This window comes from Manihot esculenta, chromosome 13 (genome assembly GCF_001659605.2).
Source record: "Manihot esculenta cultivar AM560-2 chromosome 13, M.esculenta_v8, whole genome shotgun sequence".
Classification (NCBI taxonomy): Eukaryota; Viridiplantae; Streptophyta; class Magnoliopsida; order Malpighiales; family Euphorbiaceae; genus Manihot; species Manihot esculenta.
Genome location: NC_035173.2, coordinates 14283615 through 14302171, shown reverse-complemented (window position 1 = coordinate 14302171; position 18557 = coordinate 14283615). Strand labels below are relative to the sequence as shown.

Genomic DNA, 18557 nt, shown 5'->3' with positions numbered 1-18557 from the left:
TGTGAGGCGAAATTGGGTTCTGCCCTTTAGGAAAACCCAAGTTTGGCCGCCGAACCTGCCTGTGGAGGCAGTTTTGGCCGCCTAAACTCGCCCCCAAAAGTTGAACTTTCGGCTCTGGAGGAGAGTTTCGGCTGCCGAACCTGCCTCTGAAGGTTGTGACTTTCGGCTCTGGAAGGACTTTCGGCCGCCCAACTCTGCCCCCGAAAGTGCTTGACTTTCGGCTCTGGAGGGACCTTTGGCAGCCGAACCTGTCGCTGAAAGTCTCCTGCCCAGCCTTCCTTTGCCTGTTTTTCCATGCATGTTTATGGTGTTTTAAGGGGTTTTTGGGGAGATGTTTAGAGTCATGTTAGAGTTTGTTTGGTCCCTCATTTGAGTCCACCTGTGTAGGATCAGACCCGAGGAACCGAGGAGGCCAGCAGTGTTAGCTGTTTCAGAGTCAGTCCAGCGTTAGCCAGAGGTGAGTAGAACATAACTTCTTTTATTTTCAAACCAATGAAATCTTTTTAGCATGATCCATGCATCACGAATGCTATGATATGTATTAGGTTGTTTTGCATTAGAATTCACGAATATGATGCATTGCATAATATGATTGTTGATGTGGATGGATTTTGGATGATCCACTAGCACTCGATATGATATGCTATGTTATGATGTGGAAGTCCAGGTGTGGCCTACACTACGCCCCTGGCACTATGTAAGAGAAAGTCCGGGTGTTGCCTGCACTACGCCCCTGGCACTATGTAAGAGAAAGTCCGGGTGTGGCCTGCACTACGCCTCCGGCACGATTGAATATATTATGATATGTTATATATAAGAGAAAGACCAGGTGTGACCTGCACTATACCCCTGGCACAATTGGATTACGTAGAGGGTTACTGTTGACAAGTCCATCCGTGATGTGAATTGTTTGTGCTGTGATGCATTTCATGAAAGCATGTGATTATCAAACTGTTTTTACTGTTCTGCTCACTGGGCTTTAATAGCTCACCCCTTTCCCCTAACCCCCCAGGTTTGCAGGTTCAGGATAGATCGGAAAGTCGTCAAGATTGAAGGTTATGTTAAGTGTAATAGATTAGTAGTGGACATGTAATGTAAAATGGTATGATGTAATGTAATGTAGAGGAATATTTCATGGTTTAGTATTGTGCTTGGCCCTAATAGAAATGGTAATCCCTTTTTGTACATGATCTATATGAAATGGTTTAATATTTTAATGTAATATTTATAAAATTCATTATTATATTCTATTACATTATAAAATTTATTATTATGTGAGTTGGAGCGCTCTACTATAAGGAAACATAATTGTTTGATATCTCATTCAACAAATATCGTTTGCTTATATATATAAAACAGAAGGAGCTAAAATCAAGTTTCCTTTGAAGGAGAATGTAGTTATTGGACATTGTTTTCACAAGCTTCAAATTTGAATCAAATTGTCCTTAAGGCTCTAAGTCTCAAGGACCAGATTTCAAGCACTCATTTATTTATCTTCAAGTAAAGTAAACCATATCGGTTATTCGAAAATATGTGAAAATAGATAATTTTATTAGCACAAAGTTATCCATACTAATAAAAAAAAATTCATCAATAGCATATATTTATACCTCACAATAGCCATGAAATTGAGGCACAACTAAATATAAATAATCATAAAAAAGCTACTTCTCTATTCATGAAATATAATAGATACAATTAATTATTGATTTCTACAATGTTTATAAATAAAAGTGTCTACTTGCTGGCTATTACGGTTGTCTATTGGCGGTCACCATCAAAACAGGTTTGAGTCTGTGAACAATTCAAAATTGCTTTTTTTTTTTTATATAAATAAGAGGTTTGAGATCCATTCTCAAAACATGTTTTTTCATCCTACCTATTTTAAGAGTAAGTCCGCGCGGATTGAACTGTATAGATCCATGAACTAACTGTGTCTATTTTAAAAATACTGAAATAATATCATTTTATATATTAATTTTATTCATCAATCTTATTTTTTTTATAAACGAAAGTCAATATGTGAATGACAACAAAAGGATAGATAAAGAAAATGAATCAATTTCCTCGTTGAGGAACATAATATTAATCTATTTTTTCTTATTTTATATTATTTGTAATAAATTTATTTTATTATTTAGACGATTTTAATAGTTTTTATTTATATTTTAGTTTATTTACATGTTAAGTTAATTTTTTTTCTATTTTACTGTTTTAAATTGTGAAAATTATTAAAATTATGATTTTTATTACTTTTTTATATTAATTTTTATCAATATGTGATGCATATTAAGTAAGTATAGTTTCTCACTAGATTGACGGAGGAAAAAACGAATATAAAATTAAAATTTATTTGTTGATTAAAGCTTCTTTCTTTATTTATTGATTATAGTTAGTATAATATAAAATTTATATAAGTGTGAGTTTAAATATTAAATTTTTAATTTTAAAATAAACTTTTTAACTTGGTCATTTTAGAATTGAATTCGCACAAATAGACTTAACCGAACATCCCATTTTGACAGTATTACTTGGTAGTTATTATTATGAATTCTTCATATAGTCTTTGAAAACTTATAATTTAGTCTTCAATGTTCTAAACCTTGACACCACGCACTCTACCTCTAAATAAAATAATAATAATAATATATCAAAAGGGCTTTTATCCTCAAAACTTCGAACTTTCTAGTGACGAGCATCTTTTCAAGCCGCGTCTTTGCCCATTATTTCTTATCAATATCTTTATCTCACTTGTCTAATAAATTTAATGGGGGCGGTTTCTGCAATTTCTGGCCTCTTTTTTTTTTTAAATAATTTATTTATATATATTGAAACTTACAATTAATTTTATTTTTTAAATTTTAATAACAATTAACTCTCTAATTTTTATTTTATCAAAGTAAATTAATTTTTTTTCTTTATATTTAGTCTAATTTATAGTTATAAGCTAAAAGAGTACTCCGATTTTAATTTTTAATATTTAATTATTCTAACATTTAAGTCAGTAAGATAATTAAATAAAAAAAGAATTATAGATTATACTTTTAGCGAATTTAATCTATTTATTCTACTAGCAAGTGTCTATAACCCATATAACAGAACTGATTATTCATTTCTATAATCGATATGAGATTTAATATATCTTTTACGTTTAAAATTTTAAAATTTTAAAGGTGCGATATATATTTATAAAAGATTCAATATTGGACGAGAGATTTTGATATCATGTTAAAGCGAGTATAATTCACAGCTGAAATTTAATTTAAACAGTTTGAAAGAAACAATTTTAGAATCGGAGCTAATATTTACACTTATACCCATCTCAATGTTGATGCAAGGGTCAGTTTTATGTAGATGGGGTGTTGGTGAGATCTATGGCAACAGCAAAAAGTTGAGAGGATTGCTGAAGCTGGACGAATGAATGCCTAGAGATTTCTAGTCCTCCATTACGTGTCTTCTTCAATCTCAGCCGAATTAAAAATTAAGAAATGTTTATGCAGTGGATAACTGAGGTGTGGTATGGGCAGTGGTTTTCAGTGATGATGGTGAGTGGAGAACAACTGGTTTCCTTACTTTCTTTCATTGATTTCATGAGTTTCAAATACCCTAACAATCTATTTAAGACGAGATTTTTTAAAGATAATTGAAGGTTTTTCGAGATTTAAAAATTTTAAATTTATATTTTGAAAATGTCGGAATTTTTAGAGTAAGATTTTTAAAAATTGTTAAAAATATTCAATTTCAATCTATTAATTTTGTGAGTTAGAGAAAATTTATATATTGAACTTACACATGCAAAGTACATATGCCAGAAATTGCAAATTCTTAAATTTGAGAAATTTCCTACGTGTAATTCATGTATGTGCACCCGACGAATATGATTAATTGTGAGAATAATCATGATTTTGGAATGTTGAGTATTTCTTTATTAATTGAGTGTATGTATATTAGGGGTGTATTAGTTTAAATCTAAAAAATTAATTGAATCAAATCAATTTGAAAATTTGATTTAATTTTTTTTATTATTTTTAATTTTTATTTTTAAAAAATTTAGTTATTTCGATTCAATTCTATTTTGTTCAGAAAAAATTGATAAAATATAATAAAACTTACTGATTAGCAATATTATGTTATTTTTTATAATATAAGAAGATCATATTATAATAAAAATTAAAATATTTTAATTAAATTTTAAAATATTAAAAATAGAGTGTAAAAAAAAAATGAATCTAACCGAACCATGTCAATGCGATTCAAATTAATTTTTATTTAAAATTTATTCAGTTTAATTTTTATAAATATTAAAATTTCAATTTATTTAAAAATTAAACTGATCGAATGATTACTCTAAATGATGTACTATGTGTATCCGGTAATCACTTTCTAACATGTAAAATAATTAATCTAACACAAATTGGAAAGCTTATCAATTAATTGATACAATTGGTATCTAATAGCACAACACACTCACTCTTCAAATCCCATCTTCATGAAAGCAATAATAAGGCTATAAGATCATAAGAAATTGCTCCAAGAAGATCAAAGTTGATCCATTTCTCTCTATGGACCCACAAAAGGTGTCAACTTTGTGAAATCCAACCCCAACAAGATATGGATCCCAGTAGTGGTACTTCTTGCTCTCTCTCTCTCTCTCCTCCTATTAACAATATAAGCTAAAAGAAAAAGCAAAGCATCACCCAGTAGTTGCCCTGGCCATCTTGTAATAACAAAAAAATAAAGATATGGATAAACCTTTTCCAAAGCTTCCATCAACTACCAAGTTGATATAATTTTTTATATTGCCTCTGATTTTGCAGAAGATCTGATTAAGAATGTTGCTTTAATTTGGAGCCACAAATGGAAGCTAATTTATTACACACTTGGTTAGATTGCAATCAAACTACATCCATGGGAAAAGGTCACACACCAACCAAACAACAGATCTTTAGGGGATTATATATCGGTGTATCTAACTTTTTATTAATTAACTGTTAATGTTTAATTAAAGGTACCAAGATTTTATAAATAACAAATTAAAGTTTATATAGTATAAGACAATTACACATAACTCAAATATTACTCTCTCCGTCTCATAATTTTTGTCTATTTTTTTTTTATGATTGTCTAAAATTATTCAAGGGAAAAAGATATGATTAATGTGTTAATATCTATCAGCACAATTGTGTTTACTTAACAATATCAATTTTGGGTACATAATACAAAATTCATATATAAAAAAAGGGACTTTATCAATAGACAAGCATAAAAATTCCCAACTGGATTAACTTATAATACATATTTTCTTTGTCAACTTTAGATTAGGAAGCTTCATGAGTCCTTCCTGAGCTACTGGTCCCTAACAGCATTTCAAGATATAAATTTACCAAATAAAAAAATTCCACATGGCACTATCTCAGCAGCAGAAAGTGGGATGGACCAACTTTGATTAGAAAATCCATTAATCTACACAATTTTCAGTGGAGAATCCATATGGTTATACCCTTGTTTTGAGCTAAGACCCCAAAATTATTCTTAAACGCAGCTTTCTCAATGTAATAATTGCGAATATTATATCAAAGCACCAGCAGCAAATTCAACCCTTTACCTTTCCTATATATAGTCTTCGTAGTTAATCACTTCCAATGAGCTCACATCTTAAATTCCAAGTTTCTGTAAACTAGCCAAGCATGTCAACTTCTACTTCAACCACTCAACTGTTTCAAGATTTTCTAGGGGACTTTTACTCAAGAAGATTGCTGCTGCAAAACCCTCTACACCAATCATCAACTGCAGCAGCACCTCCAGCTCCTGTAACCAGCCAAGATTCATCAGAAACTTACACTGGGGACAACACCTTCGATGCAAATGTTGTTATGGTCCTCTCAGTTCTCTTATGCGCCCTGGTTTGCTCACTTGGATTGAATTCCATCATTAGGTGTGCATTAAGGTGCTCTAATTTAGCAGCTTCACAGACTTCTGGCGATTCCTCAACTCGATTAGCCAATAAAGGAGTGAATAGAAAAGCATTAAAGACTTTTCCTACAGTAAACTATTCACCTGACTTGAAGCTGCCTGGACTGGACACAGAGTGTGTAATATGTCTTTCAGAGTTCACACCTGGTGAACGTGTTCGTCTTCTGCCCAAGTGCAACCATGGATTCCACGTCCGGTGTATTGACAAATGGCTCAGCTCACACTCGTCCTGCCCTACATGCAGGAACTGTCTGATAGAAACGTGCCAAAAGATTGTTGGGTGCAACCAGGCCACGTCATCAGAACCTACACGGCCAGTACAAGAAACCATTGTGAACATAGCGCCACTAGAACCGGAAGATTTGGTACGCACTTACAGAGGTGTCAGCTGAGAATAGACATTTTTTTTCTTCAATTGTAGTTGAGCCTACAACTTGAAAGATGGCAGTAAAAGGCCTTTGTTATTCTAGGTTAACAACCACCGTTCTCAAGAATTGTATTGTAGATGTAAATTTTTACACAGTTTAAAATCTTAACTGGTTCCAATTTCTTTCCTTCCTCAATGTCCACTGAAATTGTAAATTACTTCAAAATTTCTATAAAATAATATTTTGCTAAATAATATAAAACCAACAAATCATCCAATGAATGAAGCATAAAGCCAGCAATGGAAGCTGAGGATGAATCCACTATCTATTTTCATATCAAAAGGATGGTTTTGTACCATAATACTCGTAGGAAAGTCTCATTGAGGGCGCTGACTAAACACACTAGCTTAGGCCCAAAATTTGATTTGTGAATGTTTGTGATCATATGCTATAGTTGCAGAATTTGGACCACTGGTTAGCAAACACTGTATGAAAAAATGTTCAAATTATAAGCAAAAAGTTTTTGTTTCACAAAAATCATAAGATTTAGGAAAAAAATTTACTATTTATTCCTTTATCTTATTAAAAAAATCTATTAATTAATCTCACTTTTAAAAATACATTAAAACATTCATGAAATTATTTTATTATTTAATTTTGTAATTTAAAAAAAATTAATTAATTAATTTCTTAATTTTATAAAAAGTCTACTAATCAATTACTTTTAAGAGTATTTCAAATTTGTTTTATAATATTGAATGGCTAAAAATAACATAATGATCAATTAATAAATTTTTTAAAATATCAAAAATATTTTAATGTATTTTTAAAAACTAAAAAATTAATTAATAAATTTTTTAATAATATAGGGACTAAATAATAATTCTTTTAAAATTTATTGCTATAAATTTATGGTATCAAAATATGCAAGCATATTGTTGTTATAAAATTCCGATAAAAAATAGTTATTGAAAATATTAAATAATAATTTTTTATTAACGCTTATTATTATATTTTTTATGTATTAATAATAATAATTATTTATATTATTAATATATAATAGTAAAATTAATATTTTTATAAAATTTTAATTGCTAATTTTAATATTAATTGATGTGAAAGTAATGGGAGAGCAGTTATGTAAGTTTAAACTGCATATTTCAGTGGCTCTAAATTTTAAGGTTGTCTACATCAAGACTAGAAAATGACACAAGTAAATGGTGAATATTGACAGAAGAGTCCTACGATCCTACACCTGCTCATTTCTAGTATTACATTTCACCTTTCCGCTTCTTCCTAAATTAAGTTGATTTTCTTATAAAGTAGAGTATTGTGGAAAAGTTAATTTGCTTTGACTTCTTCCAGTCTTATGAAAGGACTGAGCACGAGGAAACACGAATGATAAAACATCCACGAATGATAAAACATCGATTAAATTTCATCTAACAGTTTAATTAATATCATTTAATTATGGTTATATAAAAAAATATAAGTTATAAATCAAAAAATTTTATTAAAATTTTTTAAAAATTAAAAAGTGAATTTTTAATAAATAAAAGAGGTATAAGTAAAAAAACCTCTCATATGAACAATTATAAAAATATTTTAAAAAAATTAAAATACAAAATTAATCTTCTAAATTATAAAATTTTTATAGATCTGTAACTCTCGTTACACTTTTAAAAGTTGTACGTCTTAAAATTCTATTTTTAAAAAATTATTGTAGATGTTCATCGGATATCGACAGTAAAAATTAGACCCAATTCAAGTTTGCTATAAAGTTTAAAATTATGGCAGTAAAAATTAAATTCAATTCAAGTTTGACGTAAAATTTAAAACTAGTCGTTTTATGTCAAATTTCATGCATTTAGTGGTGACTTGTATTTTCACTAAAAATTTAATTTTTTATAATGCATAGTAAGAACTTTAATATTTGGATATTTGAGTTTATGTGGTTGGAAGTCCCAACATTCTAGTTTGATAGCTTAGTTTGCTTCTTTTAATTATTAAGTTTTCATTTTATGGACTTGAAATCCACATTTTATTACACGTCATATACAAACCAATTACGTCTGTGCATGAAGTTACAGCTCTATTGCACTCTTTTTACATACTTATTTGCTTTTATATACCTGTATTTTTCTCCTTCCTCGATCTATTATTTGAAATAAAAAATTATATTTGAATTGACTGTAATGTAAATACGATTTTACATAAAGTTATTATTGAGCTTTATTGTACCCATTCTCTATATTTGTTTCCTCCATGTATATGCAAATTTTGAGCTTTTTGGATTTTTAGAATTACCCAAAACTATTTGCCAGCTATTCGCCAAATAGGTCAAACTCCACACATAATGTCTGAATAACAGGACCCAAAAAAAAAAAAAAGCACCTATCACATAGGCACCTCCTTTTTTCTTTATTAAAAAAATATATATATATATAAAACAAACCGCAGCCAAAAGCGGCAGGCCATTAGTCTGCAACGTTGTTATTTTATTTATATATATAAAATTTAAATCAATAAATTAAAATATGCCGTTATAATAAAATTAAATATTTTTTAATAAATATAATAAAACATATTTTATTACAATATACAATAAATTAACTATATATTTTTTAATAAAATTAAATGTAATTTAAAATATATTTAATATTATATTATAAAATATAAATTTATTCTTTGAAAATAAATGAATCAGTGTCCTTTATTAACAATATTTTTTAAATGTTGTCATACTAAAATTAAATAATATTTGAATAATTTTTTAATATCTTTTATTTTTGTAATATAATATTAAAAATAGTTTTAATATTGCTAAATTAGTCTGCCATGTGGCAAGCCTTTCAACACAACCTGTCTTGCGGCACGCTATATTTTTTAATTAATATAAATATTTAAAATTATAAAAATTAAATTTATATTTTATTAAATTATTTTTATACAGTTTTATACATCTAATTATAATATAATATTAATTTTATAATAATAAAAAGTAGACAATATTAACAATATTTTAAAAAAATTAAATAAATAAAATAAAATATATTATTGTAATACAATTAAATATTTTTAAAATAAATATAATAAAATATAATAAATTGTTCTCTTAAATAAATTAAATATATATTTATTAAAATTAAGTGTATTTAATATTATACTATAAAATATAAATTAAATATATTTAATTTATTATATTTACATGTCAACGTTATTAACGATATTTTTTAACTGTTGTCATATTTTTTTATTTATTAGTATTGGATCATTTTGTAACAAGTTATAATAGAAAATTAATATTAATAAATTGTTATTATAACATATTTACTAATAAACTATTATTATATTTTTTAATAATACTTTTTAGATTTTATAATATAAACGGTTATCGTAGAAAGTTAACATTAATATTAATATGATATATATTACTATAATTGATATAATACAATGGGCTATAGTATTATTATAATTGATATAATATAATAATCCGCCAGAGTCACGTGACAAAAGTTTAATTAAATGATACTTGATTCTACAAAAAAAAAAAAAAAAAAACACTCGGACGCTTTAAGTCTCAACTCTTTACTCGCCCCTCAATTATATGACAAAACTCTATAAAAAGTTACCATCAAAACTCCATAGAAAGTTACCGTCAGCAGATACAATCCAACAGATTTTCATTAAACCTATAATCATGAGATTTCCTATCAATTAGTCGATACCAACCGAATTTTTAGAAAATACGATAATTAACTCTATTTTCTTATAGTATAAAAGTCCATGGTCACAGAGATCAAAGTACGCATTCTTACACAATTACTTTTGAATCCTAAGCAATTCCTTACATTCGTCCGTTTTTTTAGTTTATTGATTTGAGTGTTAGAGTGGCTGTTATAGGCGCCAACTACCTCATTTGGTTCTGTTGCCGGAAAATCCATTGAATTCTCTCTTTTCAATTAGAGTAGAAACCAGTCTCTTATTCCCATTCTATTAAAAAGAATTCTTTCTTTCTTTTTCTATTCTCTAAAATGGGTGACAATTGACGAGCTGCTATCAATAAGGGCGTAATCATTTCCTCCACTTTTGGTAGTAGACAAAACACCCCATCAATGGTCAATGAAGCTGATTGGAGTAATCTAAACAATGAGCAGATGCTTTAATACATAAAAAGACTACAGGTCATTCTCAAGTAGTATAAAGCTCGGGAGGAGGTCTCAGCCATGACTCCCAGAATAAGGGAGAAAGTTTCAATCGACACCCCAAGGACTTGAACAAAGGCAATTCAAATGCAATCCAAGGGGAAGGCAAAGCTGGAGGAAGAGGAGTCGTCGGACAAGGTTCCAAAGGATATCAATTGAAAGCTGATACGAGCTGTGCAAAGGTACTAGAAGGAGCAAGAGCAGGATTATGAGTTGGATGATGCCTCACCCCTGTCAGAAGAGATCTTGGCAGAGACATTCCCCGCCAAGTTTAAACTGCCAAACTTGAACAAATACGACGAAACAGCAGATCCCAGAAGTCACCTGACAATCTTTAGAACAATAATGCAACTCCAAGATGTCAATCACTTTGTGTTATGGCAAGTGTTTCTATCAACACTCACAGGTTTGGTTCAGAAATAGTACCAATATCTGAGCTCAGATTTAATTCAGAACTTTATACAATTCGCTATGTTATTTAAATCCAGGTTTATTACTTATATACCTTCTAAAAAACTCTCCTCTGAATTGCGGAAGTTCCGCTAAGGATAAGACGGGTTTTTAAGGAGTTTTATCTCACGGTTTAATATACAAGCAATACAGGTGGAGGAATTAAATTATGAGATAGCATGTGAAGTATTGAAGAAAGGAACACGTAACATCAAGTTCATGGATTTCCTAATCAAGAACCCAACTGCTATGTACCAACAGCTAATAGACAAAGCCGAGAAGTACATAAGACTGGATGATGAAGTCAAGCTTAACTCCGAGCTTGGCTTTGGGTGATGTTCCTTTATTCTTACGTATGGATTCAAGGAGATGGGGCCTAAGTCAGACTTATAATTCAATGTTAGATCATAAATGCTTGCATAGTCATTACTGTGCGCTTATTAAAAGGCTGGGCTTCTACTAGATTGACTTTAGGGAGGTCCTTTACCATCTCAGCACTAATAGTCACCTCTAGGTTAGGGTTAAGTTCCTTGTTGACATTATACGATTTGAAAGAATTGAGAGAAGTTAGAGCGTTCATTACTTGCAATCCCAGGTAGTTTCAAAGTAAGTGCAACTCTTTGAAATGTCCCTTCGATCTATATCTTAATGATCAATGGGATGGAGATATTCATTGAAAAGTTGGGGTATGTTATCAAGAGCAAAAGGAACAGCTATATGTTTTTAATGCAAATAAGGTTTAGGAACACTTCTCAATGCCATTATTTAGTCATTTTCATGCCGAAGTATAAAGCAACTCTTAAGCTTCTAGAGCTCTAAGTTGAACCATTTGAGGTTGAACCATTAAAGGTAAAGACAATAAATTTATTTCAAAATTTTGGCTGTAGGCCTTGAGGAATCAGAATCATAGGCGGCCAGTGCTGATTAAGATAGCCCGGCGGGATGGAGTCTTATTCTTGTCCATGACTCCAGCAAGAAAGCCTAAGTGATTAGTAGAAATCTTTATGGTGTGTTGATTGGAGTTGTGCGTTGATGCATGATCACTGACTATAGGAAAAAAGTGGTGTCTCCTTGGAGGAGAGCTTAAATTAAGCACAACAATGGTTACATCACTCTTCCTAGGTGAGGGTACCTTCATCTAAGATCCATAGAGAGATTATTTCGCAGTAGAGTTGAGTTTAGTCTAGATTTTTGGGGATGGGTAGTATAAGCTGAAGTGGAATAAGGTTCCATAGTTAAAACACAAATTTAGAAGGCACTCATACTTAAAAGTCACCCATTGAATAACACCATTGTTCTTCTTCCTATGAAAACCAATTATGAAAGCTTTATCAATAAAGGTTATTGCATTGTTCCTTAATATGCTAGAGGTACCTCTAGAGTTTTGGTTCTACTCTAAGTAACTCTCTAACAAAGGACATTTGAGGGGTACCACTAGAGGTTGTGAAATTTTATATAGAAGTTATATCTGGAGGTGACATGACATTTGGGGATAGACAAAGAACATGAACCCAAAAAGGAGTATCATTTAAAGCAAGTTCTTCAAATGCAAGGTTTGGTGGCCACTCATGAATAACCAATAGAATATTATGGATTGTCCAAAGTCGATTACTCATAACATAATCAACATCATCAATGTGAGAGAAAGTGAACCAAAAAGCGATTATTGCCTTTAGATTCAACCTGGAAGTCATTAATTCCTGTCCAAAAGTTTGAGAGGACAACTTTAATCGTGTTTGGCACTAAAATTCATACATAATATAAGTTTACCAACCAACAATTGTTAATGAATTTGTATTCTTTGAGTATTGCCGGTATCAAGGATAGTAAGTAGAAAACAGGATATGAGAAACAGAAAAACAGAAAAATTCATTGTTGAAAGCTAAATTTCTATCACTAAAGCTTTTATTGACGAATTAGTGACGACTAAAAATCCATTGTTGTTGACCACATCATTAATTTTTCTGACAAAATTTATAAGCCATCGCTAAATTTAGTACCAAATGAGCGACAAAAAACTTAGCATTACTAATATAACTGCGCAAATTCCATAACAAATTTTCAATGACACCATTACAATTTCTTTTCATTTAATCTATTACAAATCCATTACAAATCTATTTCATTAACTACCATTACAATTTTTTTATTTTAGAGATATTTTTATAAAATTTTTCAATAAAATCAATTTAAAAAATACAATAAATCAATATATCTAAAATGCTTATATTAGTAAAATTAAAACAGTCCATGCAAGTCATTAAAAAAATAGTCAATATAAGTGCTTAATACTTATAAAAAGTACTATCATTCACAAATAAGTTTAATACTAAATTCAAAGATAAAAAACATTATCAAGCATTCAGAGTATATGAACTTATTAAATATTGACTTCTAAATGTGAATATGGACTCTTTATGCACCTCCAATATCTGAACCCTCATTTTTATGTCTTTTCAACATTTCAATTCTGACACTATTGAGAATTGATATGCAAATTAGAGAAATTTTAATAATAAAGGTTTTAGTAAAGCATCATCATCATCATAATAATAATAATAATAATAATAATAATAATAATAATAATAAACAATGGCTAAAATTATCATTGCATGCATCTTTAATTTATAGTGTTAAAGGTAGTAATTACCTTAGAAACTTTAATGTAATGCCATAAGCAAAGTTATCTACATTTGGTTATCTTGTGTCTTAAAATTAAATCTACTATAACTTTATGAATGGGTTCATCAAACTTTTCAAATTTCTAGATTTTAGCCTTCATCAATAACCAAAAGGTTAATATCACAAGAACTGTAAAGACAAAATCAAGAAAAGCAGGAATTGAAATTTCTCTAGCAAATTGGAAAAACTAGAAAGGTGTAATCCACAAGACCTCCATGAAACATATGCTGCCAGAACATAAAATTCATGGTCAACACGTCATAGCATAAAAAGTCCAAATCTCCAATAATACTCCCATAGAGATGGCACTCCAAAAAACTATAAATAAAAGAAAAATCCTTCATACTATGGAGTAAAGAGAAATTAGTTCAATATAAAAACGAAATTCAAGGCATGGAGCATTTAGTAATCTTGGGGACATAAACAAATAAAATTACTTTTAAGTAATTTTAATTGGAATTTCTATTCCTACTTGATCATTTTTGCAATTTTGGGGAAACTAATACCATTTTGAGCAAAATATTAATAGTAGTATTAAAGTTATCACTAGAGAAATCTAATCATACAAAAGTCAAATGAAAAATACTAATAATAGTATAAGAGTCCTCACCTTAAACTCATTTATTTCATAAATTGTGCTTCCACAAATTGAAATCAAAGACTTCCAAGAAAATTTAAGGTAAGTTCTGCAGATAAATAAAATAATTCAGAATGATAGAAAAGGAAGAACCTCCATAGACTAGGAAAGAAACAATTGTTTAGTATGTACCTTAGAACGAAATGATTATGATGTTAAAGATTGCATTTAGAATCAAACCTTTGCGTATGCTTGAAATATCTCATTCCCTAAACTTCTATAGTAAAACCAAAACACAAGTTCAACTCCAGTAGCCTTCAACATAATTGCATGCAACCATATCAATTGCTCTGGAGTCATCTTAGCTTGTTTAATTCTGAATCAATAATAAACTCAATCTTATGTTGTTTGAGCTAATACCAAGTTAAATCCTGTTAGAACCATTACCCATTTGCAGAAAATTGGAAATTGTTATGAACTGACACAAATTTAGACAAGTATAGAGAGTAGAGACTACAATATGTCATACCAAGAGTAGCCATTACAGCTATAAAGATGATGATTCCTACTGGTTGCACTCTCAATTATCCAATGGGATACCTATAGATATTAATGCTTTTCATTGACAAGTGTGTAAACAATTAAGTACCACTAGCCATGAGATCCAGCAAAGAGTCTAGTGTTAATGCTGCTATAGCTAAAGATCCACTCTTTATAGCATAAAACAATTAAAGAAAAAAGATAAGTAAAAAAGAAGAGAAAATAAAAAGCAAGCAAAAAGATATTTGCCCAATTAGAAATGTTCATTGCTCTCTCTTGTTTGGACATTTCTGGTAGTATTATTTCAGGCAACTGAAACCATAACCTACAAACATTGAAACCGTTTCTTCATGTCAGCAAAAGGGTCAAAAGATAAAAAACCAAAGAACACTTCAGATTCAATTGCTTGGAGGTGCAATTATTTTCACAGTTTTTATAACTATATGTAATATTAAGAAATGCACATTAAGAGAATGATTCTAAGTTTTCTGTGCAATTATCTTTTCTAAAAAGTTCATTTATTTTCCTACAATGAGAAGTTCATTCCTATAACAAGAAAACTTAGTATCAGAAGTTCATTCCTCAAACCAGTACACAGATTTAGCACCTCAACACTTCTATCGATCTTAAGTCTCTAAAAAATACATGTCATATAACCAAGAACATCAAACAACCTATTCTATACAAAGATAATTACTGCCATTCAAAGAAATCCATCCAAACATTTTATGCCACAGAAATTTCATGTTCATTACCTCATCAGATTTGCCCAATAAAAGGATTCATCTATGCACCTCACACACAATAGATAAATAATAAAAAGTATGCAACAAGAGATGATCAAATAAACTCACACTATGCTCATGAAATTCCATGTGATCAACTAATTGAGTGAAATTTTCCCATCTCAAAAATCAAGGCTATAGTGTCTCATGAGCTTCATAAACAAGTTAAAAGCCATATGAAGAAATAAATAAAATCCATGAGCTTCATAATTTTGTTGTCCTTGAATTTCCCTTCTCGGTTAATATTCCAACAGTAGCCCAACATCCAGAGATAGTATGTCCTATCAAAAGTTTTCTAGAGACAAAAAAATCCCAATATATGAAATCATCAATCCACATCACACATTTTATTAAGCCTGAGTATAAATTTGAGTGAAATAATAAAAAAATACTTTTAATTCCTATAAGGAAGTGAATTACTTTCAAATTACAACCATATTAAATCGATTATATGTAATAATAAAGCAAAGAGATTACTTAATAACAGGTGAGCGGACAAAACAGATAATTGAAAAACGTTCGGTAAGCTCTGCAGGTGTGACAATTTGATTCCAGACAAAGAAAGTAACAAAATGAAAATTAAACAGAATTATGAAAAATGAATCTAAGGTTTCTTTTTCTTCCCCGTAATTTAGTTGTTCTTTTATCTAGTTGCAAATAGGATTACAAAAAATGCCTCAGGATACTATACAAGAGAATGGTGCGGCAGTACCCTTAAGTAAATCCACATATTCTACTCCTTACTAGTGCAATTTCAGTATTATAAATAGAAGACAAGTTAACTAACACAAATTACCTTTTTAACAATAAACAGAGTAATCAAAGTATATAAATAGCATGAATTGCAGTAGGTCTAAATGCAACTTTATCCTTAAACCCAAATACTTCTCCACATTTACTTCATCTGAGTTCCTTGACTGCTTTAGCTTTACTTCTTTCTTAGCTGGTTTTTGCTCATAATCAAGGCAAACTTTGACAACATCTTTGAACATAGACAAATCTTCACGCTCTCTCCATCTAGGGGATTCTTCCGATAGACACCGTCCAAGGTTAAACATTGCTCTTAGTAGTTGTTCATTACACAAAACCGCAATTTTTTCCTTATTATTTATCTGCAAGGCAACTGTCTAGAAAATTTTTCAACAATTAAAAAGATTTGAAAGCTTCAAGTAGAATCCAGAAAGTAATTTCTAAGACACTCACAATGGAATCCAGTAGCCTCAAGTGTAAAGAATACAGAGCCAGACTACCTTGATTCGTAGAATCCCTTTATCAATATCATAGATTTGCTCATCCAAACCATAGAATCCCTTTATTAAAACATATAAGTTTTTGGCTTGTGGAGATGTGCTGCTGGCTGTTAGAGACGTGAACCCGACCAGATTAGGACCTGCAGTAGGTGACTGTCGGCAAGAGGTGCGACTGTTGAATGTGTGTCCAGAGCTGCTCGTCTCTCGAGTCTCGACATGATTGTGAGCACTATCCACGTTTATTACAGCTAGCAATGTCGAACGATGCATTTGGAGCTATGGTGAAGGGATGGGAGGCTTTTCTCAGGGGTTATGCACGGTTATTGGGTCCCGAACAGTACGAATCAAATTACAACAGAAATAGAATCAATAACCGAATTTATTTAGCTAAAAGAGCCAACGGTATTGAAATTTTTTTTTTTGAGAAAACAGAACTACAGGTTATATTAATAAAATTTTATCAACATTTTAGATATTTGTAATATCCGGCTAGATCCCGACATTGAAATTTCTACTTTCCGGTGGAATCTCCGTTGAAATCCGGAATTCTCGGATGTCGGAGCCTTCTAGAAAGCTAAAATAAATGTTTTCTAAAATGTTTTTATATGTTTTTATGGTTTTAATGAAGAAAGAAATTGAGTTTTGAAAGAAAAGACCAAGGAGGAAAAAGCCAGGTTCGGCCGCCGAACCTCATGTTCGGCCGCCGAACATTGGGCTCTTGCGGAAGCACCTTTGGCCCCCGAAGGTGGTCTGGCCAGCCACCTATAAAGGGCCCCTTGTCCGAAAATGGGCGAGTTTTCCCTCTCTATTTCCGGGCATACGTGAGATTTTGCCCTCCTTTGGTTGATTTTATATTTTCCTTCTTTTCCTTCAAGTTTTGATGAGTTTTTACCTTTGTTTTGAAGATTTTAAGCTAAGATCAAAGTTTTGAAACTTGGAGACTCCCGGAGCTCGATTTCTCCCAATCTCCAAGTTTGGATCACCTCTCCTCTCGATCTTCAAGAGATAAGCGTAGATCCTCACCTCCTTTTATGTTTTAAGTAAGTTTTAAGGGTGTTTAATGCATGTTTAGAGTAGATGTAAAATGTTAGGGTTATGTTAGTTTCATGAGAAATGTGATGTTTGTTGGGGTATAGACTAGTTTTATGCCCCTATATCGCTTGATGATGTATTTATACATGCTTTTGAGTGTTGAGTATGAGTTTGGAGGGTTTTGGGAGGCTAGATGAGAGAGGCGAATCGGATTCTACCATTCTGGAGAACCCAGGTTCGACAGCTGAAGCCATGTTCGGCCACCGAACCTGCCTGTGGAGGCAGCTTTAGGCCGCCTAAACTCGCCCCCGAAAGTTTGGACTTTCGGCTCTGGAGGGGAGTTTCGCCCGCCGAACCTGCCCCCGAAAGTGCCTGACTTTCGGATCTGTGAAGGCTTTCGGCCGCCGAACCCTGCCCTCGAAAGTGCCTGACTTTCGGATCTGTAGGGACCTTCGGCCGCCGAACCTGCCGCCGAAAGTCCCTATCCAGCCTTCCTCTGTCCAGCCTTCCCTTACCTGTTTTGCTTGCATGTTTTATGGTGTTTTAGGGGGTTTTTGGGGAGATGTTTAGAGGCCTTATAGAGTATGTTTGGTCCCTCATTTGAGTCCACCTGTGTAGGATCGGACCTGAGGAACCGAGGCGATCAGCAGTGAGTTAGCTGCTCCAGAGTCAGTTGAGTATCAGCCAGAGGTGAG

The 18557-nt window shown here is 31.2% G+C and overlaps 1 protein-coding gene and 1 long non-coding RNA gene across 2 annotated transcripts; one reads left to right on the top strand and one right to left on the bottom strand.

Moving 5' to 3' along the window:
* Positions 1-5638: 5638 nt before the first annotated feature.
* LOC110630476 (RING-H2 finger protein ATL78) lies at positions 5639-6583 on the top strand. Its single transcript, XM_021777990.2, has one exon. It carries the CDS (start codon positions 5688-5690, stop codon positions 6363-6365), a length of 678 nt encoding a protein of 225 aa, XP_021633682.1. The 5' UTR covers positions 5639-5687; the 3' UTR covers positions 6366-6583.
* Positions 6584-16179: 9596 nt separating this feature from the next.
* LOC122721559 lies at positions 16180-17160 on the bottom strand. Its single transcript, XR_006348243.1, has 2 exons — positions 16784-17160; positions 16180-16707 (listed from the first exon to the last, which is right to left on the bottom strand). It is a non-coding gene; the product is annotated as an uncharacterized LOC122721559 (long non-coding RNA).
* Between the last annotated feature and the right edge of the window lie 1397 nt (positions 17161-18557).